A 25828-nucleotide genomic window follows, 5' to 3' on the forward strand; every position below is an offset into this window, starting at 1 on the left:
ACGCATGGAGGCCAGAAGCAGCATGGGGCATTTGAGGCATAAGCAGAAATTTGGTGTGGCTGGAACAGACCATGTGCAAGGGGAGAAGGAGAAGTGAATGACGCTTGTCACAGGGCAGGGACCCCAATGCACGTGGGCTTTGGGAGGGGTCAGGGCTGGACATCTTGCTCAGGCTGTGCCTCTTACCTGGTCACTGGACACCCTGGGGAGCCAGATGGCGGGCCACTCTAGTTCACCCGAAGCAGCTTCCATTTTGTCTGTTTTACATATTGGGGATATCGGGGTTCTCAATAAGACTGTGTTTAAAAAATGTTCCCCCCGATACAAGAGAAGTTGGAAAAGCCTGGCTGGTGTTAAGGCTGATTCGGAGAAGTGGGGCTGCCCAGAGGAGAACTGGTGAGGTCGGGAGCAGGGCAGGGGCCCCAGGGAAGGGCCCAGGGACATTTAGGGAATGGATTGGACAGGACTCAGAGGCTGACTGGCTGTGCAGGGAGAGGAAGGGGTCCAGGGGCTTGTGGGGTTGGGTAGCTCTGAGCCGTGAGGGTTCACGCCCCTTGACTTAGAGAAGGCTTGGTCGGGGGCGGGGTGGGGGGGTGAGGCCTGGCGCCCCCCGCAGAGGTGCTGCGTGTCTCCTCAGGATGGTTCTGTGCATTGCCACCGATGACTCCCACTCCCGGAGCCGCCTGAGCCTCACGTTCGGAGTGTCGCTGCAATCCTGCAGACACCTGCTTGAAGATGCCAAGAGGAACCACGTAGAGGTGGTGGGTGTGAGGTGAGTGCCCAGGAGCCCCGCCATCACCACCCACGCCCGCTGCCCACTGCCTCTTTCCCAGGACTTAATCAACTCTGTGTGAGACCTCCCTCAGTGTCTCCAAGGAGGGCCTGTCCCTGGGCCTAGAATTCTGCCATTTGAGAGCTTCCTCCCTTTGGAAAGAAGGTTTGGAGTGTCCCACTGCCCCAACCCCACAGTCTGCAGAAGGTCCTGTCCCAGGAGGTTCCAGGAGGGACCTGGCTTTGCAGGAGTTTCCCCAGCCTGAGGCCAAATGTCGTCCAGGCACACCTTGGCTCTGCCTCGTTTCTGGTAGGGGATATGGAAGAAGCAAGAACTATGACCTAACAATATAGCTTTCCTTTTTCTTGCACTTAGGTTGGCCAGGCACTCTGCTAAATGCTTCATGGACACTATCCCATAATTGTGGGATCTTATCCCCACTTTATAGACGGGGAAACTGAAGCACAGCATGTCAGACTGCTGAGTGAGATGTACATCAGATGTGGCTGAATCTGGGGCCCTAGCCCTCACCCCAGAAGGCTCAGCCCCGGGGGCAGCATGGAGGGATGGGGGGGGGGCGCCAAGTGCCAAGGGACCTTGGATCTAGTCTCCTGTCCACTCCTAACTTGCCACATGGCCCTTGGCAGCCCATTTAACCTTTTATGCCCACAGTCACTACACCTGGAAAATGGGCACAGCATCCAGTGTGCTCGGCCAAGGTTGCTCCTGGCTGGGACTGAGGTGGTGGTACTTGGGCCCCTGTGTGTAAGCCGAGGCTCTTCCTCCCTTCCCAGTTTTCACATTGGCAGTGGCTGTCCTGACCCTCAGGCCTACGCTCAGTCCATCGCAGACGCCCGGCTTGTGTTTGAAATGGGTGCTGAGCTGGGCCACAGGATGCACATCCTGGACCTTGGCGGCGGCTTCCCTGGAGTGGAGGGGGCCAAAGTGAGATTCGAAGAGGTAACCCTGGGATCGCAAGTGTCACACTGGGCTTGGTGGGGGTGGGGATGGGGGCGGGGAGGGTTATAATGATCCCAGGAAGCCCACTGTGAGTGGGTCCCATGTGCTATGTGCTGTGCTTAGTGCTTTACCTGGATTATCTTATTATTAACCCTGTGTTACAGCTGAGCAGACTGAGGCTTGCAGATGTTACTTCACTTCCTGAGTCCACGGCAGAGCCGGCTGCGTACCCAGCTTTGCCTGACTCCGTCCATGCACCTATTTGAGGCTTAACCAGGCCATATTTGCATAAGTCATAAGGCTTTCTGAGGGTCTGGGTGTGCCCTATTCACCCTCCGGCGGACTGATGAGAAGTCAAGTGGGCAGGGGAAGGAAAAGCCAACCTTCTGTCCTCTCCTAGTCCGTCTGTCTCCTTCCCGTCTGGAAGGTAAAATCAGGAAAAACGTGGCATTGCAATCCCGACTTGAACCACTAGGGGTCGCTTTTCCTTAGTAAGTGCCTTGTCCTGGAATACTCACATCTTGGAACTGAATTTAAGAAAATAATACGTGATGGACACTAAGAATTAGCTTCAAAGATGAGCATTGCAGCATTCTTCATAACAGAAGTCCAGTGGACTTCCTTGGTCCATATAGCACTCAGGGATTGGTTAAATTATGGTATATTCTTATGGTGAAAACATTTACACACACGGGGAGGTCATTCAGTTTATTGAGTGAAACAGTTTATAAAAACATATAATTATAGCTCTATCATGTTTATAATAAAAAAATCAGGTTTTTAGGTTTGTATAAAAAGGAATTAAAGGAGCTACTCCAAAAAGTTAACACTGATTAGGTTAATCTGGGTAATAGAATTAGGGGTGACTTTGATCTTCTTTTTCCTTCTCTGTAGTTTCTATTTAAAAAATGTGTTATTTAGCATATTGGTTATTTAGGAAAGAAAAATCCACGTCAGCGCTTCTGGAATCTGAGTACCAAGTGTTAGATTAAGAGTGTCTTTTCCCATTGTAGGGTCATTGAAGGGTGATTTACACAAGTGTGAGGGTCTTGACCCAGCTCTGTCTCTGCCTACCTTCTTGTCCAGCTGTCCGTGGTTACCAGCTGGGGTAACCTGAAATCAGAGAGGCTTTCAAGAAATAGACTTGGAGCTGCAGCAAGTCTTCAGCATAAATCCCACATTTCAAACATGTAATTGTCCCCCATCCTCTCAGATTTCTTCTGTGGTCAACTCAGCCTTGGACCTGTACTTCCCGGAGGGCTGTGGTGTGGACATCCTTGCCAAGCTGGGGCGCTACTATGTGACCTCGGCCTTCACCTTGGCAACCAGCATCATCGCCAAGAAGGAGGTTCTTCTGGAACAGCCTGGCAGGGAGGGTAGGTGCCAGGTGGGCAGCAGAGCCCCATTCTTCCCTAAAGCCAGGGACAGTGGCTGGCTGAGCCGGGTCTGATTTTAAGGGGTGGGGGGATCTGGAAAATGGGTCCTTGCTTTAGGGAAATTTACAATCAAGTCTCCTCACCCCAGGACACTCTTTAGCATCTTTTTTTTTCCTATGCATGTTTATATTTTGTGAAGATTGAGATCAGAGCAACCTTAGGGAGAACAGATGCTTTATTAACCCTATTGTACAAATGAAGAAATTGAGAGCCAGAGAGAATACAGGTGAATTGCTTAATTGCTAGTAAGTGGTAAAGCCTGCATTTCACCCCATGTTTGTCTTCTCTTCAAAGTACAGGCTCTTACCCACCCTACTGCTTCTCACAACATTTTGAAAGTAATTAATGACAACTTATATTTGTCTAAGCCCACTTTATAGATGACAGAACGTAGGCACGGAGAGGTTGAGTCACTAGCCCAAGGTCACACAGCTGATAAGGGGCAGTGCCAGGGTTCAAGTCCAGGCTGGGCTGACTCAAGGCTCTTCTGTCCACACTGCCAACATCAGCGCTCTTCCCTGACCTTCCAGATAGATCAGTCCTCCCAGCAGCCTCTTGAGTGAGAGGTCTGACTCTGATCTTGGGGCTTTTTTCTCTGCTCTGGGACCCCCAGGCAGGAGAGGCTGAGGTCAGTGTGCTCTTCCTCGGAGAGGGGTGGGGGGCTCCAGGTGGAAGGTCTTCTGTGTGTGTGTGTGTAGGGATGGAATTCTGGCCTCCTTGACACATCTGGGGGATTATACTTTCTAGTCCAGCCGGGAGACCTGGCTTCTCATTCCAGCTCATGCACTGCCCCATCGTGTGCCTCTGAGCAGGTGGCTTAACCTCTTGGGGTCTTGAGTTCGGGTGGGCTGCTCTCCTGCCTTTGCTGGGGCATTGAGGCGCTCCGATGCAGGCAGGGAGTGTGTCCTGGGCAGGGTTGCTCAGCTGCAAGGTGTTTCCAACACAGTAGTGAACCTCCTCTCACAGGAGGAGGCTGGCCACCTCATAGCCGAGGAAGGGGCAGCCCTCTTGCTTCAGTAGCTTGTCCCCTTGCTGAGCCCGCCATTGTTCCAACCCCTCATGTGCTGCTTGTGCCGCCCCGCCCCCTCCCCTCCCCTCCCCTCCCGCTCCCCTCCCCTCCCTGCAGAGGAAAACGGTTCCGCCCCCAAGACCATCCTGTACCAACTCGGTGAGGGCGAGTATGGAATCTTCAACTCAGTCCTGTTTGACAACACCTGCCCTACCCCCATCCTGCAGAAGGTAAGCCTACCCCACTGGGCCTGTTTTCAATTGGGTGGGTGCATTTAAATAACATTTGTGTGTGTGTATTGTTATCTAATTTTTAAAAAGTAACACATTCATTGTGGAAAACAGACAATAAGAATGAAGAACGTTATCACCCATAATTCCACCACAGAGATAGACTCTTTGAACATTAGATTTCTTTTCAATCTTTTAAAAAATGTATTATACTTTTTTCCCATAAAGTTGGGAACATATCAATTTGTAACCTGATTTTTTTCCCACTTAATATGGGGTGTAGCTCTTTGCATTGCCATTAACCAATCTTTGACAACACGCTTCTTGATGACTACGTAATATTTTAGCCAATCTAACTCTAGTGATTGTCCATTTGGTTTCCTGGTTTTGAGCTTTGTCGGTCTATCTTGACATCCATCTCTGATCACTGCTCTGGGGTAAATTCCTAGAAGTAAAAATTCATCTTTAATGAGTTTTCCATGTTAACAAGGGAATAGGAATAGACAGAACATTCCTTCTAGCCTGCAGAATCCAGCCCAGGGCCTCTGGCAGCTTTAGCGGGCGTTGTTAAGAGGGGAAAGAAAATCAGACACACTTGTAAGATTTTCACATCTCCAGGCCTTTGTGTGGTCTTGCTTTGGGAAGGAAACTTAAGTGCCTAACTAGCACCTAGACCATCGTGAGCTTTCAATATGTGTTTTTGTTTTTCTTTCCGTTTCCATGCTGACTAGTTTTTCCAGAGGCAATCAGATGTTAGCTCCTCTTTGTAGCTCTTCCTGCCCCTCCTCTACTGCTGGCAGAGGGAGCCCCTCTCTCCTCCAGGCGTCCCTACCTCACCCGCGACTCGATGGATATTCATTCCATAGCTGCCTTGTCTGAGTAAGCCTTCCCGACGTGCTCAGGAATTCAGTTTTCTACGGTGATGCACTGGCATTGCCTGCATTCCTGTGGTCTCCCACATCCTACCACACAGAGGAAGCACCAGGCCTAGGCCAGCCAAGCCCCGGGCTACACAGCAGGCAGCAGCTGCTTCCCGGTTCCTCTCCCTCCCAGTCCCGGTTCCGCTCCCTTCTTTCTGTGGCAGGCCGTCCCTGGCCCTCTCCCCATTCCCTTCATCAGCTCCGCAGACGAGCGAGCGGGGCTGTAGTGCCAGCCCAGCCCCATACCTGCTCCAGGCGCTCTGGCCGATCAGTCTCTCGCTGGTGTTCCTGACTTGGGCTCCAGGATGTTACTGACCCTCTCTGTGGTCTGTGCTGCTCCTCCTCTGGTGGGTGCTGAGGTTTCTTCTTCAGGCTGTCAGCCACTTAGGAGTCCTGCCACGTGACCATACCCAGGGTGGGGCCCGCGGTGTGGCCGTGGAGACCGACACCGTGTAGGTGACAGCACACATAGTCAGTTAGCTACAGTTGTGCTGGGAGTGTGTCAGAGGGACCCAGCCTGGCCAGGGGTATCTGCATTTTCTTCCCCAAGGAAGGTGCCCCTCACTAGCCAGGATGGCAGCTTTGTACCCTGCTCTTCATGCCCAGGCACTTTGGTTTTGGACCTCAGGTAGAAAAACTCATATTAAACATAATCCTTGGTTCAGGGTTTTCTTCTCATCATTGGAATATGCATGACTCCTTTTTGTTTCTTTTCTTTTACTTTTTAAAAATTCAACAAATATTTGAGTACCCTCCACACGCAAGGTATTGTGCCGAGGTCTGCAGAAGACAGTAGGTGAGGAAGAATTGCCTGTGTCTTGGAAATACAATCCCGCTGGGTAGAAACACACGTGTGTGTGTGTGTGTGTGTGTGTGTGTGTGTGTGAGAGAGAGAGAAGTACACAAACTACAACAGTGTCATGAGAAAAGTACAAAAACTACAGAACAAATGTTATTGATGTTTTTTCAAAAATATTTTAGTAGTTGTCACTAAAAGATAAGGACTTAAATAAAGAACACAGTAACATCACCAAACTGAAAAATGAGCAGTTCCATAGTATCCCCTGTCATCTAGTTGGTGTTCAGATCTCCCGTCATAAATGGTTTTTTTTTTTAAATTAATGAATGAATGAATGAATGAATTTTTTGGCTGTGTTGGGTCTTTGTTTCTGTGTGAGGGCTTTCTCTAGTTGCGGCGAGCGGGGGCCACTCTTCATCGCGGTGCGTGGGCCTCTCACTATCGCGGCCTCTCTTGTTGCGGAGCACAGGCTCCAGACACGCGGGCTCAGTAGTTGTGGCTCACGGGCCCAGTTGCTCCGCGGCATGTGGGATCCTTCCAGACCAGGGCTCGAACCCATGTCCCCTGCATTGGCAGGCAGATTCTCAACCACTGCGCCACCAGGGAAGCCCCCATAAATGGTTTTTATAGTTGATTTTACAGATGAGAAAACTGAGGCATAGGGTGGTGAAGCAACTGACTCAAAAGTCACACAGTTGATAAAGGAATAAACTGTGGACCCTTGGGGGCAGAGTTTATGTCTTATTCATGTTTGATTACCTGTCTGCTGCCAAAGAACAAGCTCTTGACTGTTGATACTTTCCTATAAAAGGATGGCCTCTCTATAAAATCACCGCCTCCTTGTAAAATCTCGCCATCATTGGGCATTTGGGCATTGCTGATTTTTGGTTATTCTTATTCATGTTTCTATGAGTACTCCCTCTGCCTAGAATGCTCTTTGTTAGTCTCTTTGTATGCTGGCTCAATGCACATGCTTAAAGTATATTCCCTTTTAAAAACTATTTTCTTTTTTTATACATCTTTATTGGAGTATAATTGCTTCACAATGCTGTGTTAGTTTCTGTTGTACAATAAAGTGAATCAGCCATATGCATACATATATCCCCATGTCCCCTCCCTCTTGCATCTCCCTCCCACTCTCCCTATCCCACCCCTCTAGGTCGTCGCAAAGCACCGAGCTCATCTCCCTGTGCTATGCGGCTGCTTCCCACTAGATATCTATTTTACATTTGGTAGTGTGTATATGTCAGTGCTTCTCTCACTTCGCCCCAGCTTCCCCCTCCCCCACCCCCATCTCTGAAATAGGACTACCGGGTGAAATGATTTGAGCATTTTTATGCCTCTTGATACATATTGTCAGATTGTTTTCCTCAAAGCTTGGACCAATATGTATTGTTACCATTTGTACCATTTCACAATAAGCTCACCAGCATTACATGCTGTGACCATTTTCTTTTTTCTATTTTTTTTTTTATTTAAAAAATTAAAAAATTTTTTGGCTGTGTTGGGTCTTTGTTGCTGTGTGGGCTTTCTCTAGTTGTGGCGAGCAGGGGCTACTCTTCGCTGCGGTGTGCAGGCTTCTCATTGTGGTGGCTTCTCTTGTTGTGGAGCACGGGCTCTAGGCATGCAGGCTTCAGTAGTTGCAGCACGCAGGCTCAGTAGTTGCAGCGCATGGGCTCTAGGGCACGCGGGCTTCAGTAGTTGTGGTGCGTGGGCTCGGTAGCTGTGGCTTGCGGGCTGTAGAGTGCAGGCTCAGTAGTTGTGGCGCATGGGCTTGGTTGTTTCATGGCATGTGGGATCTTCCTGGACCAGGGATCGAACCCGTGTCCCCTGCATTGGCAGGCGGATTCTTAAGCACTGCGCCACCAGGGAAGTCCATGACCTTTTTCTTGTTGGCTAATTTATCTGAAATGGTATACCTCAATATTTCTTTCATTCTTGTTTCTTTGACGAAGATAAAGCTTTTTTATTTTTTGGTTTATTTTATTTCCTTTGATGTCAATGTCTTTTTTTTTTAAGTGATCCTTTTTTTAAAAAATAAATAAATTTATTTATCTATTTATTTTTGGCTGTGTTGGGTCTTCCTTGCTGCGCGGGCTTTCTCTAGTTGCGGCGAGCAGGGGGTACTCTTCATTGCGGCATGTGAGCTTCTCATTGTGGTGACTTCTCTTGTTGCAGAGCATGGGCTATAGGCACGTGGGCTTCAGTAGTTGTGGCACACGGGCTCAGTAGTTGTGGCTTGCAGGCCCTAGAGCGCAGGCTCAGTAGTTGTGGCGCACGGGCTTAGTTGCTCCACGGCATGCGGCATCTTCCCAGACCAGGGACTGAACCCGTGTCCCCTTCATTGGCAGGCAGATTCTTAACCACTGCACCACCAGGGAAGTCCCGTCAATATATTTTTATATCTTCTGTTCGCCTAATTTGGGAGGTCTTAAAGTTTTTTTTTTTTCTTGCAAATGAAGATGAGCCTGCATATGCATGTGTGTATGTATTTAATATAGTATTTGATACATATATTTTTTCTTAATCTGATGGTTTATTATTTTAGTTTTGTGATTCTTTGTTATTCTTTCATAGAAGTTTCAACACACTATCATATATCTTAACTAAGTGTGCTGCAATTAATAGTAAGGAAATTTGTCTCTAACTTCTCTGCAGGTTATAGATTACCATATATATGGTGTATATATATAACAAATAGAACATTTATTGGAGAAAAATTTAGCACAAACAGTAAAATAAAATAACCCACTAATCCCACCATTCAGAGACAACTATTGTTAAAATTTACTTTCATTCCTGTTTTTTTTTTTAAGTGTCATAGTGCACATTGTTTTTAACTTAAAAAAAAGTATATACTATGAGACATGGTTTTCTTTACTGATATGTTAGGTGGACTCTTTATTTATAAACATTTTAAATGTCCACTGAGTGGTCTAAAATGACATATATTTAGGGTATAAAGATGCAATTCAATAAATGGGTATTAGCGCTTCATAAATGTAAGGTATAGTTAGGTGTGGGGAGGGACCCAGAGGGGGCAAGTACCATGGGAGTTTTACGAGAATCTTGGGAAGCAAAATTCAGGGTACAGGCTCTAGTTGCCCCACTCTGTACAGAGACACCCCCCTTGCCAAGATTGGGCTTTCTTACTTGTCATTGTATTTTATTCTAATTATTTATGGTTTAAAAAGTGTGAATCCGTATGGAATATATTGCAGTAGTACTTGTCAGGTCTGGATCTGGTTAGTTCTTTTTATTATTTTTTTATATCTTTGCCATTTATTTTTTAAAATCTTATTCAAAATATTAAATAATACAATTTCAGATATGAAAAAAATTACTGCAATAAATCAGTTCAGGTGTATTTCCACTCTGCTTCCCTTCCTTATTATAACAGTAAATTGTCCACCTGAGAGCAACAATGGACTGCCCTGCCTCTTCCATCTCTACACAAACTGCATGCCCACTGGCTCATCCGGGCTTTGTGAGTGGTGTTTAACATATATTAGGGGTTATGTTTTCTAAAAAGTTGTCGTGACACTTGTAAGAAGTCAACCAGGTTTCAAATCACATATTTACATATTGATCAACTCCTTATGATAGAAAGACAGGCTAAAATTAAATACAGTAAATAATTTCCAGTTTCTATTAAAAAAGAACAAGAAAACAAAACAAATACAGGGGGAGAAAGAGTCAGCGTACACATATATCCTTCACGTATACAAACAACTTCATTCGGGTATAATTTTAATTTGAAAGACTTAGACACAATATTATTTAAGTGACATGGCCCCTAAAATTTATTCAAACTTACTATAAAAAAATAAACAAGTGAACAAATATGGTATAATTTTAAACTCTGCCCCTAGCTTGAAAGCTTGGAGAAACCCATGCTACAATCAGTTGCTAAGTAAAAGCAATTATTCACGTATTTAAAATTTTATGACAATTTCTACCTCTAAATTTAATTCAGTAATTCAAACCAAAAAATGCTCTCTATAACATTTTATTTATGTCCACTGCAAACTGCAGAGTCTCTACTGCCAGAATTTCTAGACAAATTTATTAATGTGTTACTTAAAATTGTGGTCAGAATGAGCAATAATAAATTATGTATAAGTTATCCAAAAATATCCAAAGCAATTTTCCTGGAAGAAAAAAATGTTACTTATATATAAAGCATTATTACATACATCCTTACATACATAGATACAGTTTGACAGCACAAAGAAATGTGTGCCTAAGAAACAGTATTTGGATGGCAGAAAGAGAATCTGAGTCAGCAGTATCAAATGTGTTAGAATTTAATTGTAAGTTTGGGATCTTTTAAAAGTAGCATTACTAACACTTCCAGAAAAAGCACAATAAAGAAATCTAAAACAATAAAAACAGGTAATGCTTAGCTCCACATTTTGGACACCTGATTGAATTCAACTCTAAAAATGTAGATAAAAAAATTATATACTCCTTCTTACATGATACTTAACTTCCAAAGCACCAAGGCAAAATAAAGAGAGGCCCAGGGGCTTCCCTGGTGGCGCAGTGGTTGAGAATCTGCCTGCTAATGCAGGGGACACGGGTTCGAGCCCTGGTCTGGGAAGATCCCACATGCCGCAGGGCAACTAGGCCCGTGAGCCACAACTACTGAGCCTGCGCGTGTGGAGCCTGTGCTCCGCAACAAGAGAGGCCGCGATAGTGAGAGGCCCGCGCACCGCGATGAAGAGTGGCCCCCGCTTGCCGCAACTAGAGAAAGCCCTTGCACAGAAACGAAGACCCAACACAGCCATAAATAAATAAATAAATAAATAAATAAATAAATAAATAAATAAATTTAAAAAAAAAAAAAAAAGAGAGGCCCACCTCTCATTTAAGTACTAACTGCCAATGGTGAACATCTGCACAATATCATATAACACAGCCATAAATAAATAAATAAATAAATAAATAAATTTAAAATTAAAAAAAAAAAAAAAAAAAAAAAAAAAAGTCAAGCAAATAAAATTACGTAATAAGCAAACGCAAATCACAGTGCTTTAAAATATATAATCATTGGTAATCTTCAGAGAAGGCATTGCCTCATTAACATTCTGGTCTAGACGATGATATTCCACTGTTTTGGAACAAAGACCATCACGCCATTTCATGCTTTGAACCAGAAGGAAAAATCTTCCTTTTGTTGTGATATGTAATATAAACAACAGCAATACAAAAAGAAGAAATAATAAGATGGAAAAAGAAATGGCTATCTTCTTCTTCTATATTTGAGGGTGGGGTCTTAAAAGGTCTCACTGACTGTTCAATTTCCATATAGCTCCTGTTTTCTTCCAAGGCCTCATTGGACTCATTGTCCTGGGGGCTGGTGGTCCAGTCGTAGTCTGGTTCTCCATAATCTCCATTGTCCAGAGTGTCTTTGGCAGTGGACGGAGAACTATTCAGTGTGAGAAGATCCTCCTCCTCTATGCTAGGATCTTCATTGTTATCAGCTTCCTCTTGGGACAGAGAAGTAGTAGGCGAGGGATGAGGGGACAGAGATGCCACTCCACTTTTTTCTGTACTAGTTGTGGGAGGGAGAGTGGTGCTGATTTGGGAAATAGAAGGTTTGGTTTGGTTTTCATTTGTTAAAGCATTCGTATTTGGAGTAGAAACATGTGTCTTGAGTACAGTCTGGCTCAGCGAATCAGTCTGTGATAGAGCACTGGACGTGGTGGCGGACGCAAGCAGAAGCGCCAGGACCAGCGGCAGCGCCAGCCCTCCGGGGACCTGGATGGCTGGCCTCGGCCGCAGTTTTGCTTGCTGGGCTCTCCTCGTCCTCCTCAGGGCGACAGCGGCCATAACGGTCTCGGCTGCGACCTGGTTAGTTCTTGTCTTAAAAATTCTTAAGTAATGATTTCTAACCCTTTTTTTGTTTTATTTCTGCTTTGCCATACTGTACATTAATTTCATTTTATTTTCAATGATCTCTAGTTTTTATCCAATTCTTTTGACAACAGCTTTGTGCTATGTTTAGAAAACTGGTAGGGTGCCTTCTATTTCCAGCAATGTGGTAGACTAGATACCCCAAACAGCCTCCCCACTGACAACAAAGAAAACTGTGTCCTGACTTAGAGATAGCAGGGAATCTTCAGAGGTCAAAAAATAAGTGAAAGTAGGAATCTCCATTTCACTTAGAGTAAAAGCCAGTCAACTCACCAGCCTGAGGGATCCTTTTTAAATGTAAGTCAAATCATGTCTCTTTTCTACCTAAAACCCTTCTTTGGCTCCTGCCTCACTCCATATTAAAGCCAGAGCCCTTACAATAGCTCCCGCAGCCCTTTGTGATCTGACCCTGTTTCCTCTCTGACCACCTCCCCCACCCTCTTCGCCTTGCTCACCGCACTCTAATCATACCAGCCTCCTTGCAGTTCCTTGAACTCACCCAGCATGTTCCTGCCTCAGCATCTTTGCACCAGCTTTCCCCTCTGCCTGGATCACTTCTCTTCTAGGTACCACACTGATTCACTCCTCACCTCCTTTAGGTCCTTGCCCTAAAGGAGGCCTACCCTGACACCGTACACCTTATTTAATATTACACCTGTACTCCCCACCTGGTCTGTTGTTTTTTAATTACTTTATAACACAGTATATAACTTCTTTATTTTGTTTTCCTCCCTCCTGCTAGACTATAAACTCCATGAGGACAAGGATCTTTGTCTATTTTGTTCACTAGTGTGTCCCAAGCACATACAACAGTGACTATTCAAATATGTGTTAAGTGAATTAATTAATCCAGAGAGAAAACCTAACTCTGAAACTGGCTTTCTCTCTGGAAGGTGTATACTGAATCCTTTTAGCACTGATCTTCAGTTTTCATAGTTGTGTGTGTTCCTAGGGACTAGTCAAGATAGAGAATATGATAGGATCCCTCACATAAAGCTGGGAACCCTGAAAAAGTACATAATCATTAGTGTAAGAGAATATTAGCAAAAACTCCCACAGAGGAGGACAGCAAGAAAACTTGTCTGTTTTGATCTTATTAGTAGTTGGAAGAGAGCAAAAAAATGAGAATTTGAAACCACAAGCTGGCCTTTTCTTGGGTTTGTTGCCCAAATTCATATGAACTGTGTGGTCTGAAAAACCTCAAGCCTAGAATTCATTTTATCTTGCAGAAGCAAACACAAATTCTCTCTGGAGGAGGACTCCTCAACCTAGGCTTTTAAAAATTCTCACAGATAAAGTTCCAAGGTACATGAGATCACAATAAAAAATCACAAAACACAAAGAAACAAGTCACCATGAGGGGAAACCAGCAGAAGCAATAGACAGCAGATTCAAACCTGCAATTACTACATGTACTGAAATTATCAGATGCTAAAAATAAAAATATTTACAATGTTTAAAGAAATAAGAAATTGAAAATATGACCCAAAAGTAAGCAAATATAAAAACATGAACTAGCAGATTTTTAAAAGGACTAAATAGAACTTCTATAAATGAAATATATGAAAATTGAAATTATGCACAGGGTAAGAAAGATATCAGAGACAGTTGAAGATAGAATTAGGGAATGGGAAGATAGAGCTGAAGAAACTATGCAAATGTAGCACAAAGAGACAGAGATAGAAAAGAAAATAAGAAAGGCAAAGGAAGTGGTAGATAGAATGAGAAGGCATAATGTCTAATCATAGTTTCAGGAAGAGATTGTATCAGGATACAGAAACGAGACAAGTAATTTGAACAGGGGAATTTTAATATAAAGAATTGCTAACTTTAAAGATGGTTAATTACTAAAAGGATAAAAGCAGTTACTACCCCTGGTAAGGGAAAGTGAAAAAGGAAGAAACTTAGAGGAGGGCTTCTCTCTCCAAGGCTGAGATTGAAACCTTTGAAGAGAGGCTGTGGCTATGCAGCCTACCAGTGGCAAAGAAACTTTCAGAGGGTTCCCAACACAACTGCATCACAGAAGCAGCCTGCTGCGGAGTGGAGGGAAGCTTGTTGGACTGTGCAGGCCAAAGTTGAACTGTGGGGGCCACTGAAGTGAATGCAACCAGACCCTCATACCCTGAACCAGAGGTGGCCACACAGAAAACATCAGGCTAAAAGGAGGAAAGTCCCTTCTTCCTGATCTGTTCTTGCAGTGTCTTTCCAGCAACTTCTATCGACAAAGCCTAACATAGAGATGGATAGTAAAGAAGAAATGTCTTACTCCAGCATCACAAACCAGGGCAAAGAAGGGTGGATTTGGAGCTGAGAGGCAAAATAAATAAATTAAAAAAATTAATAGCTGGCAGAGAGTTAATAAAATGAAAGAGAGGAACACTTATTCTTAGATTTGGGAAATCCAACAAATTCCAAGTATGTTACCTAAAAATAAATCCATACCTAGACAACATATTAGTGAAACTGAATACCAAAGACAAGGAGAAGATCATAAATCTAGTGAGAGAAATGAGACAGATAGAAGAATACCTGTAGAAGAATGTTAATTAGACTTACAGCTTATTTTTCTCCTGTAACAATGGAAGGCAGAAGATAGTGGAATAGCAGCTTCAATCTATCAACCTAGAATTTTATATCCAGCAAAATTGTTTTTCAAGAATGAGTATGAAACATAGGCATTTTCTGACAAGCAAATACTGAGAGATAGATCTTCACTAAAGGAAATTCTAAAGGATATATTTCAGACATAAGGAAAATTATCCAGATGGATGGTCTGAGTTGCAGGAAGGAATGATGAGCAAAGGTACGTAAATATGCGGGTATATTTAAAGGATCACTGACTGGTACCAGCACCACCACCACCAACAATTACGTGACTAGAACAAGACATTGAAGTTTATTTTACTCTTATGCAACTGTCTGGATGCAGGCAATTCGGAGCTGGTATAGTGGTTTCATAGTCCCATGGAACCATATGGCTTTCAGTCGTACCTGTTTCTAGGTGTTGCCCCCATCTTGGTAGGTGCAATTTGAAGCTCCAGCCATTATAGGAAATAAGAGAAGTCCCTCTGCCAGTTGTCTTTCAAGGAAATTTCCTGAAAGTACTTATGTTTTTATCTTATGGCCATAACTACCTGAAAGGGAAGTTGAGAAATACAGTCTTTATTTTAGGTGGACATGTGCCCAGCAAACATTGAAGATTGGAATTGCTGGGGGTAGGCAACTAGCAGCCTCTGTCACAAACAAGATAGACTAAAACACTGGATAGCAATAGAATGTAAGTTGGGAGGCAGAGTGACCAAGTTGGTCTTCTAAGATTTTGAATTGTTTGAGCAGAAGGTAAAGATATCGATTAATTTTAGACTTTATGTTAGGTATGCATGTTAAAATGTAAATGTCTAGAGTAACCACTAAAATAGTAGAAGTTTATTAAAATAGTTTGGTTTGGAGAGTGGCATAAAAACATAGACCAGCAAAACATAGTTGAGAGCACAAAAAAGATCCACATATATCTGGAAACTTGATTTTGACAGCACTTGCAAAGCATATCGTTGGGAATTGTTTAATATATGATGCTAGACCACCTGATTGTCCATATGCAAAAAATGAAACTGGATCCCTATCTTACACCATACATATATATCAATTCCAGAGACCAATATAGGAGAGTATCAGTTTGGCCTTGAAATAGGAAAAAACAGTGAAGAATATCTTTAAAACCAAAAAGGAAAAGACTGATATTTGTCTACATTAAAATGAAGAGCTTCTGCTCATCTGTTAGTGAAAGGAAGGAGGCAATCATAAAGTGGGAGAAAAACACTGAAACACATATATAATTGATAAGGGATTAGTAGACAGAATATATGAAAGATTCTTAAAAAGGCAACAGAGACAAATAAGAATCTTACGAAAATAAGGGGAAAAAAGTGAAGCAGAAAGCAATAGAAATAGGGGCAAAAGACTTTAACAGGCAGTTCACAGAAGAGGAAAGCCAAATAGAAAATGCAAAGGTGCTCAACCTCATTGGTAATCAAGGAAACGCAAAGTAAAAGTAAAACAAGATACATCTTCTACCAACTAGATTAGAAAAAAATTAAAAGCATGACAATATCAAGTGTTGGTGGCATATAGAGAGTTGGATCTCTTAGATACTGGCTAGGTGGAGTTGGTATTTCTACTTTGGGAAACACGTTGGCATTATTTAGGTAAAGTTAGACATGTGTATACTCTCCCAGCAAGTTCGTAGGTATATATTGCATAGAAACTCTGGGCATGTGTATTTGAAGAGATGTCAGGATGTTCACAGGAGCAATTTATATAATACAAAATGTTGGAAACAACCTTAATGTTGTCTTGATGCTGGGTAATAAATAAATTACAGTGTATTCCATACAATGAATTCTATGCAGCTTATTGTGAATTATATCTACATGCATCAGTTGGATGAATCTTGGGAATGTAAGTTTCAAATAAACAAAAAAGCAAGTTGCAGAGATTACATACCCTATATTTCCAATCATATACATTTAAAAAAGTGCAAAATCAAATTCTAAATTGTTTAGGGTTAGGTATACTCATGGAAAAGAAAGTAAAGCAAAAGAATAATGAAAACAAAATTCAGGATAATGGTTACCTCTGGAGGGGTTTTGGAAGGGACATGTCATTGGGATGGGGATTTCAAAGATAGAGGAAATGTTCTATTTCTTTAGCTGGGCAGTGGGCACACAGATATTCATTTTATCATTATTCTTTTTATTTTACACATGATACAAATGTCCTTTTGTATGAATTAAACATTTAACAAAAAATTGAGTCTGTCACTGCTACTTATTAATATTCTGTGATAGCCTCGTGTTTATTTTTTGTCATATTGTTTCTAACGTTTAGAAAAATAGCCTGGGAGTTTTAATTAGTCGTAGCATATTTAATCTACCTATTACATTGGAGAGAATTCTCTTTTTTGCTTTACTAAGCTTTTCTAGCTAGGAGAGGGTAGAGCTCTTGTATTTTATCTCTCCTTTTAAGGTTTTATTATTTTCTTTGAATAAGTATTATTGTGGCCCAAGTACATCCCTGAGTTTAGTAATGCTTTCATTACTGTCGTGAGTGAAGACGGTCCCCTGTGTGTTTGAGCTGAGACACTGGCTTGCATGCTGAAACTCACTGAGCTCCTCTAGTAACTACCTCTCTCCCCTTTGTTTTCCCGGTGGGCAAGTGTTATCTGCAATGTGGTATTTTATTTCTTCATTTTCTCTATATTGTTTCTTTTTTCCCTGCTAGCTATTGCCAGCATTTCTCATGCTATATAAAATAGAAATGATGACAGAAAGCTTCAGACTTGGAGTCAGAAGATGTGGGTCTGAGTCCTGGCTCTGCCATATAGTAGCTGAGTAACATTAGGCAAATTACTTAACCTCTCTGGGCCCTGTTTCTCTCGTTTCTTCATCTGGAAAATGAGGGGGCTTAACTTTAATTACTAAGGTTGCTTCTAGTTCTGAAATGAAGCCATTCTAGTGTATCTCCGTTAAGTTAGAGTTGGCTCCTTATCTTAAATAGTTTCTCTTCATTGTGGGGTTTAGTTTTGTCTGTAGTTTTAATCAAGAAGAGATGCTATAGGCTATTGAATGCCATGTTGACATGTATTGGGAAAATTAAATTTGAATTGTTGATCTATATTTTCCATATTGAATTGTTGATCTATATTTTCCATATTATGATGAAGCCAGTGATTGCCTTGCTCATATCATCCCTGCCTTCCATTTAGAGACAAAATATCTGATCATTGAAAGTGATTCTTTGAATATGAGTGTGGATTTGATTAGCTAAGGATTCATTTTGGATTTTTTTTTTTTAATAAAATTATTTATTTATTTATTTATTTTTGGCTGTGTTGGGTCTTCGTTTCTGTGCGAGGGCTTTCTCTAGTTGTGGGAAGCGGGGGCCACTCTTCATCGCGGTGCGTGGGCCTCTCACTGTCGCGGCCTCTCGTTGCGGAGCACAGGCTCCAGACGCGCAGGCTCAGTAGTTGTGGCGCACGGGCTTAGTTGCTCCGCGGCATGTGGGATCTTCCCAGACCAGGGCTCGAACCCGTGTCCCCTGCATTGGCAGGCAGACTCTCAACCACTGCGCCACCAGGGAAGCCCCTCATTTTGGATTTTTGCCTGTATGTTCACGAGTGAGATTTTGATCATAGGCTTTTATTCTGTTTCCTCTTTTTCCTTTTTGTGTGCAGCCCTTGCTCATCCCATTTTTTTTTCCCTTTGAAAATATTTCTGTACACTTTATGCAGTATAGGAGTTAATTGATTTATTCTTTAAAGGTTGGGGAACTATTTAGGGATTCCATCAGAGCCATGTGCCATTCTAAATGTTTCACCTTGTTTCATCTGTGGATCTGCTCACCTGTCGGGCCTCTTTGAGGAAAGCAGCCATTCAGGTGCAGCTAGGAGGCACCTTGTCTGGGACCACCTGGAGTTCTGCTGCTAACCCCCTCCAGAACCTGGAGCAGGTCACTTCTTCTGAGTTTTCTCATCTGTAACATGGGAATTGCAACTGCCTCCCAGATGAGGTGTGAAGTAGTGGTGGGCATGCTTTGTAAAGTAGGAACCCCCTGCCCTCTCTCTCAGAGGGGACCCTAGTAGCAGACTGCGCATCTTATATTTTTACAGGTGCCTGTCCATTTCCATTCAGTGTTCTGACTCATCAACAGAGCTGAGACTTACAAGCCTGTCCCCACATGCTTTTGGAACATTTATTTTGCATATTCCTTTTTTTTTAAAGGTTTTAAATGATAATTGCATTATTTCCTGTGAAGTTTTAAAATCTTTCTTTTCCACCCATTTTTAATTTATACCACTATTAAGAAGTGAGGGAACTCTGATTATAACTCAAGGGTTCCTTTTCTTTTTCTTTTATTGTGGAAGAATCTTTGGAACCTATTTTCTTAAGGATCCTCATGGATACAATTATATAGCATTTCCTCTCACAGTTCTTTAAAAGTTAGCTTATTGGTTTTTTTTTTTTTTGTTTTTTGTTTTAATTTTTTAAAAATTATTTATTTATTTGGCTGCGTTGCGTCTTCATTCCTGCGCGCGGGCGAGCGGTGGCTACTCTTCGTTGCGGTGCGTGGGCTTCTCAGCGCTATGGCTTCTCTTGTTGCGGAGCACAGGCTCTAGGCACGCGGGCTTCAGTAGTTGTGGCACGCGGGCTCAGTAGTTGTGGCTCGCGGGCTCTTGAGTGCAGGCTCAGTAGTTGTGGCACACGGGCTTAGTTGCCTCACGGCATGTGGGATCTTCCCGGACCGGGGCTCGAACCCGTGTCCCCTGCATTGGCAGGTGGATTCTTAACCACTGCACCACCAGGGAAGTCCCTAGCTTATTGTTTTTCAACAACTGGAGCTAAGGGAAATAATTCAGAGCAACTAAGATGAATTTTACTCATTAACAAGAAGCTTGTGAACAAGCTTGTTAAGTTATATGAACAAGGATGTATTGGTTTGTCTCGCTTTCCTAGAATGTGAGCTTCATGAGCACAGGAACTTTTTTTGTGTGTGTGTTCACTGATGCATCCGCGGCTCCTAGATCAGAGCCTGGCATATAGTAGGTGCTTAATAAGTACCTACTGAATGAATTAATGAGTATAGGATATTTCTCATGTTTGATTTTTAAAACGTGCATGTTTTTCTTTATTAATGAGACAATGGCTTATGCATTAACTTTTTGTCAACTATGAGTATTATTTCTGCTTATGGCACCCATGACTCTTCTCAGTCTGACCCATTCCTGCTCCTGGCTGAGGTACTGAAACACCTTTCCTTCATCCTCCATTGGTTTCCTCCGCTGCCTCCTTCTAGGCTCTTTGATGGCTTCCATTCGTACCTTCTTTTTCTTTCTTTTTGGCTCTTTCTCTTTCTCATCACTCATGTATTCCCTATTCATTTATTCATTCATTCACTTAAGAAATATTATAGACAAAAGCACCTACTGTATGCCAGACTGCTAGGCTTGGAGGAGATGGGGGTAAACAAGACTGTCGTGATCTCTGGACTCATGGAATTTATAGTCTGACAGGGAAGACAGGCCTGGGTGATACATTTCATAAATATCTAATCATAAATCATAGTACATGCTATGACGACAAAGCTTGGGGAGCCTTAGGAAAGCTTCCATGAGGAAGCTGAGATCTAAAGGAAAATTAGGAGTTGGTAGGTTTGGAGCCTCAGGGAATAGCATGGGGATGGCTGGGGGTGGGGGAAGGGAAGCAGAGTTTACCTGGGGAGCCCAGAGCAGCTGGACTAACTGGAATGAGGGGCTTTCAAGGGCACGATTCAGCCAGGATTCGCTGCTGTCCATCTTTCAGTCATGACTCCTCCTCTAGGGCCTGCCTGGCAGGATCCCTACACTGTGACAAACTGCACTGATATCTTGGTTGTCTGCAAATGGCCTATGTTACAGATTTCTTTCCTGGATTTGGAAGTCACTTAAAAAAAAATAAAAATTTTATGTCATTGTTAGTTGTGTCTTTGGGTAAGTCACTTAACCTCTCAGAACCTTAGTTTCCCTGAAATGGGAGTAATTCTGTCTACCCTGTGAGGTCCTCTGAGACCTCTGGCAGGTCACCCTGTGACTGTCTGTGGGAGGCCCATCTTCCTCACCAGACTGACAGCCCGAGGGAGGGAGGGAGGGAGGGTCTAACGCACTGGTGTGCTTCTGGCTCCTGTTACCAGGCCTGGCATGGAAGGAGGGGATCGTGGAGGCCTGCATAGAAGAAGGAGCCCCAGGGCTGGGCCCAGAGGACAATCTCTGATTTGAGGGAGGGGGAAGGGCTGCAGAGGGGGGGACCCACCCCCACCCAGGGTCTGGAAAGTGGCAGACACACCAGTGAAGGCCAATGCCGGGAGCTGACAGCAACACCAACAATAATAAAGATAGTGATAACTTACTGGGCCCTTGCCATGTGCCAGACACTGTTCTACGTGCTCTACCTATACTCATTTATCCTTTCAGTAGCCCTGTGAGGTAGGTACTGTTATTATTCCCATTTTACAAATGAGCAAACTGAGGCACAGAGGGATAAAGTATCTTGCCCAAGGTCACACAGCTAGCAAGTATTGGAGCCTGGATGTAAGACCAGGCACTGTGGCTTCAGAGTGTAGGAAGCAATGAATGCAGAGAAGTGGGAGGCCCTTAACTGCAGGCTCGGAGGCCCATCAAGTCTTTATTCTATTGGCTCTGGGAGCCATGCAGGCTTCGGAGGGAGGGGGTGCTCAGGCTGTGCACGTATGCCCAGGAAAGCTGACCGTTGTCATCCCTCTCTCCTGCAGAAACCATCCATGGAGCAGCCCCTGTACAGCAGCAGCCTATGGGGCCCAGTGGTCGATGGCTGTGACTGCATAGCTGAGGGCCTGTGGCTGCCGCAACTACATGTAGGGGACTGGCTGGTGTTTGAGAACATGGGCGCCTACACCGTGGGCATGGGTTCCCTCCTCGGGGGCGCCCAGACCTGCCGCATCACCTATGCCATGTCCCGGGTGGCCTGGTAAGGGGGCCCTGCTGGGAAATGGAGTGGGGGGAGAAGGGAGCAGCCTGGGCAGAAGCAATGAGGGGAACCCCAGGTTTGGGTCCCTGCTCCTGTGTAACCCAATGTGACAAGCAGCTCTTGGCTGCTGATTCCAAGTGAGGCCTGTGCTTGGCTGTGGCCGTGAATGAGACTGAGCTTCCCTTGAGGAGCTCAGAGTCCCGTGAGAGACACAGAAGCAGACAGACACTCCTGGTAATGCAGTGCTGGAGGGAGGGGGGCAGGCTCTGGAGGCTTAGAGCCCCACCCCCATCCCAAGGCCCAGATCTACCTCCCTGAGGAAGGAAGGATGAAGCCAAAGCCTGGTGGCTGAGTGGGAGTTAGGTGGCAGGAGGGGCGGGAAGGGGGTTCCAGGCAGAAGGAACAGGGAGCGAGCATAACTTCAGGAAACTACACGAGGTTGGTCGGGGCTGGAGAAGGAGCAGGGCTGGATCTGGGAAGGGCCTTGAAGGCAAGTTGAGAGCTTTGAGCAGCAGCAAGCGGGGACTGGTTCGAAGCCTGAAAGACCGCTCTAACTGCTGGGTGGATTCAGGGAAGACAAGGGCAGATGTAGACAGAGCTGATCACTTGGGTGGCTGCTTTGTGACCCGGGAAAGGCAAAGACTCGCCTGCTCACTGAGCTTGCCCACGCCAGGCCAGCAGTGGGATCCAGTGAGGCCAGATGGAAAGAAATTCACATTTGTTGAAACTTTCTGTCAGGCCCTACATTAGGCACCTTTTGACGATTTCCTTTTACCCACACAAACAGAGGTCACTTGCTTGAGGTCGCACAGCTGGTCGGTGATGAAGAGGCCCCCTCTTTGGGGGCTGGGGCAGTTGGGAGGGGCTTTTATGCTGGGCCCTCAGGAGTGAGTGCAGCCTGTGTCCCCAGGGACATGCTGGGTTCCTGAGCCTCTTCCCTGCACCCCCCACCCCCGCCCACCCCCGCCGGAACAGTGCTACCAAATGCCAGGCCTGACGGGGCTCAGTATCAAAGTTGCATGTCATTTATCCAGTCAACAAACCTGTTGTTTCTACTCCCTGCAGGGGCACAGGATAGGCTGATGCCACCATTTTGACATCAGGGGTGTTTTGACAAGGCCTAAAAAACCAAAGTCAAAAACCAATAATCACACAGACTTCCTTATCCCATCCTGGCACCATCACCAGCAAACACAGTTGGATGAGGTTGCAGGGAGTCAGATGCACTCATTACTTAGGAACACAAAATTTTGATGTATTGAAATGGCCATGTCAAAAAATTCCCCATATTAAAGGGGCCTCATCAAAACGTCCTACTTTAGAGTCTGGCTCTGTGCTGGGTCCTGGGGGGTAAAAGAGCATCTGAGAACGTGGTGAGCCAAGGTGCGGACCGGCATACACAGACCCTGGCATAGAGAGTGCCAAGGTCACTAGGGAGGGAGGGCCAGCGGGCTGGGGAGGGTGGTCAGGGCTGCTTCTCAGGAGGCCTGATGGGTATGGAGGGCCAGGCGAGCTGACAGGAGGGTGGTCTGGGCCAGAAGGGGTAGGGGCTTCAGAGTCTAGTCCATCCAAAGAATTTTTAGTAGCTCTGGCTGGTTGGAGTGGCCTGTGGGGAAGAATGGATCAAGAAGGACCATGGAGGCCCAGGTTGGACTTGATCTTGAAGGCAGTAGGGAGCCAGTGAGGGGTTCTAAGAAACTTATCTTTCAAAACCCATTTTGAAAAATAAGGAGACAAAGGCTCAGACAGAGGGTGCTTGGCCCAGAGGACCTCCCACCTGGAAGGGAACGGCCTGACTGGACTCTGCAAAGATACTGACTACTGATTTGCTGCTGAATTGCACATATCGGCAAAGAGGGAGGCCTTCCTGCAGGTGGGGGACTGGAATAGGCTGGAAGCACGAAGGGAGGGAAGGGAAGATGTAGATGGAAGAGGGAGGGTTTTGTGGGGAAGCAGAACTTGGCAGAAGTAAAGGACAGGCTGTCATGCTGCCCCTACCCCCAGGCCTCTTGACCCTGAAGCCAGTGCTCTTTCCCTGTCCTCCTACCCGGTGTCCACCCCTCCTCACCAAGTGTTTACCATGTGCCAGCCTGCTGTTGGGGCCACGAGGCAGTGAGTAACTCAGATGTATTCCCTGCCCTGCTATAGCTGGAGGAACGTCAGGGAAGCAGGCACTGAACCCTTGTTGCTATGAAGGAGTACACTGGGCTGTGGGACTCAGCGAACGGTTGATGATGCAGGCAGAGGCCGGATGTGCACAGGCCTAGGATGAGACGTGAGCCCAGAAGATGGCTGCTGTGGCCGGCAACCAGGCAGCCCTGTTGTGTGTGATGCGAGAGGCTGGCAGGGGCCAGATGTTGTGGGGCCTGAGAGTGGAGGGAAACTGCTGGCGACTCAAGAGCAGGCGTTTGCGTTCTGGGAAGTGAACCTGGGTCAGAATTGTCCAGAGGGGGCAAGAGCAGATCAGGGAGACTGCACTTTCCCGGCTAGAGATGGTGGTCTCAGCGGGAACGGAGAGCAGCAGGTACCGTTGAGGATGCTCAGGAACTAGGCTCAGCAGGGATCTACTGGCTGTGGGAAGAAGACAACCTGTGGCAAGAGCAGGAGCCGTTTATTAGCGTGGGGATGTAGGAGAAACAGCCTGTAGAGTTTTTGAGGGGAGGCGGATGATTTTTTTAAAGTACTAAGCTTGGGATATGAAGAATGTGGGCACTGAAGTGAGCGTTGGGTTGAGTCCTAGTTCTACCACCTTCTAGGGTAGAAGATGTGACCTTGGGCAGGTAACTTCTGAGTCTCAATTTCCTCAGAGTAAAATGGGGACGATAATGTCACCCTTACAGGGTTTTGGGAGGATACTAGATACTGTAAGTAAAGTGCCTGGCACAATAGTGGGCATATCAGTGAATGTGGGTTCCTCTCCCTTGTGGGGGTAGACTATGGGGAGAAGGGAGCAGCGGAGGAAGAAGGGGCGGCAGGCCTTCCCCCGCCCCTGCCCCTGGGTTCTGCGGCCCCAGTGGCGCCAGGTCTTCCAGTGCAGCGGCCATCAGGAGTTCCTGGCCTGCGGGCCCCGTGCTGGCTGCCTCCAGGGACCCCCTCTCACTTGCAGGGAAGCCCTGCGAGGGCAGCTGCTGCCTGCAGAACAGGACGAGGACGCTGAGGGCACGTGCAAGCCTCTGTCCTGTGGCTGGGAGATCACAGACACCTTGTGCATGGGCCCTGTCTTCACCCCAGCGAGCATCATGTGAGCGGGACCTGTCCCCCCACCCCACCCCACCCCCCCCCGAGAACCCCAGCGGGGCCGCAGAGATGCCTCCGGGAGCGGAGGGGAAGGTGGCAATCAGGAGCACCCTCTGGCCAGGACTCCGGCGCTCGCTCTGCCGGCCCCGCGCTCCCCCTGCAGTGTTTCTGCCCTGTAAATAGGAACAGTCTTATGCTCCCTGTAGTTCAAGTATGCAACATAAATCCTGTCCCTTCCAGCTGTGTCTGCCTCCTCTGCAGCGCCAGGGGCCTGGTCAGCCAGGTATGGGGGTGTTCTTGGGGTCTCCCTTGGTCTCCTTCCTACCTTTGTAAATATGAAGTGAATAAATATTTAGGTTGTTTAATACGTCAGTGGAACCCGGTAGTTCAATCCACGAAGCAGCCTGCGTGAGGCCAGGGCCGAGACTTCCCCACCCTACTATGATAACCCCATGCCCTCTGCTTCGGTCCTGACCCGCTGCAGTGTGGGCACCTCCCACTGCCACCCAGCTTCCTGACTCATCTCTCTCGTCTTCACAAGCTTCCATGCCTGGCTTCATGAGGAAGGGGGAGCTGTCAGGGGCTGGGGTCGGGGTCATGGTTGTCTCCGTGCGGCACCGGGGCTGCAGCTCATGGCTGGTGAGGGGCTTCTGTGTGAACCCAACAGCCAGCTTAAGTCCCGGCCCAAAGTGGGGAAAACTGAATATTTGACACCGCTTTTGGAAATTCATACCAAAGATAAAGAGCAAAGAGGTGGGTCCCTGGGAGGTTCTGAGGAGACCCCGTACCCTTCCTCTCCTTGCAGGTCAGCAAGGCAATCAGAGTAATGCAAATATGTGCTGGTTGGTTTTGCTTATTCAGGCAGTAATTGTTAGAACATGGTTGGCCACAGACTACTGCCACATCCAGTGCCAACGGCTCTGATGCTCATGTCTCCTCAGACACTGGCAGTTCTCTTCAGGACTTCACATTGCTAGGGTCTCAAGCTATGCAACTGGGGTGTGTGAGCC

General features: G+C 45.7%; 2 protein-coding genes across 5 annotated transcripts in view; one reads left to right on the forward strand and one right to left on the reverse strand.

Moving 5' to 3' along the window:
* Positions 1-25828, forward strand: part of AZIN2 (antizyme inhibitor 2) — a 42036-nt gene that overhangs the window by 12504 nt on the left and 3704 nt on the right. For 3 of the 4 annotated variants that reach the window (XM_036824500.1, XM_036824471.1, XM_036824490.1), the window contains 6 exons: positions 638-772; positions 1567-1732; positions 2946-3108; positions 4295-4407; positions 21367-21581; positions 24688-24822. In XM_036824500.1, the coding sequence (XP_036680395.1) occupies positions 638-772; positions 1567-1732; positions 2946-3108; positions 4295-4407; positions 21367-21581; positions 24688-24822 (927 nt within the window). Of the gene's footprint in view, positions 1-637; positions 773-1566; positions 1733-2945; positions 3109-4294; positions 4408-21366; positions 21582-24687; positions 25190-25828 lie in introns of those variants that run through there. The other variant, XM_036824481.1, reaches the window with a different exon arrangement.
* On the reverse strand, positions 11117-11961 carry LOC118880695 (keratinocyte-associated transmembrane protein 2-like). Its single transcript, XM_036824514.1, is given in 2 exon segments — positions 11117-11291; positions 11293-11961. Coding segments are annotated over 2 exon segments (798 nt in total). The 3' UTR covers positions 11117-11162.

This window comes from Balaenoptera musculus, chromosome 1, assembly GCF_009873245.2.
Source record: "Balaenoptera musculus isolate JJ_BM4_2016_0621 chromosome 1, mBalMus1.pri.v3, whole genome shotgun sequence".
Classification (NCBI taxonomy): Eukaryota; Metazoa; Chordata; class Mammalia; order Artiodactyla; family Balaenopteridae; genus Balaenoptera; species Balaenoptera musculus.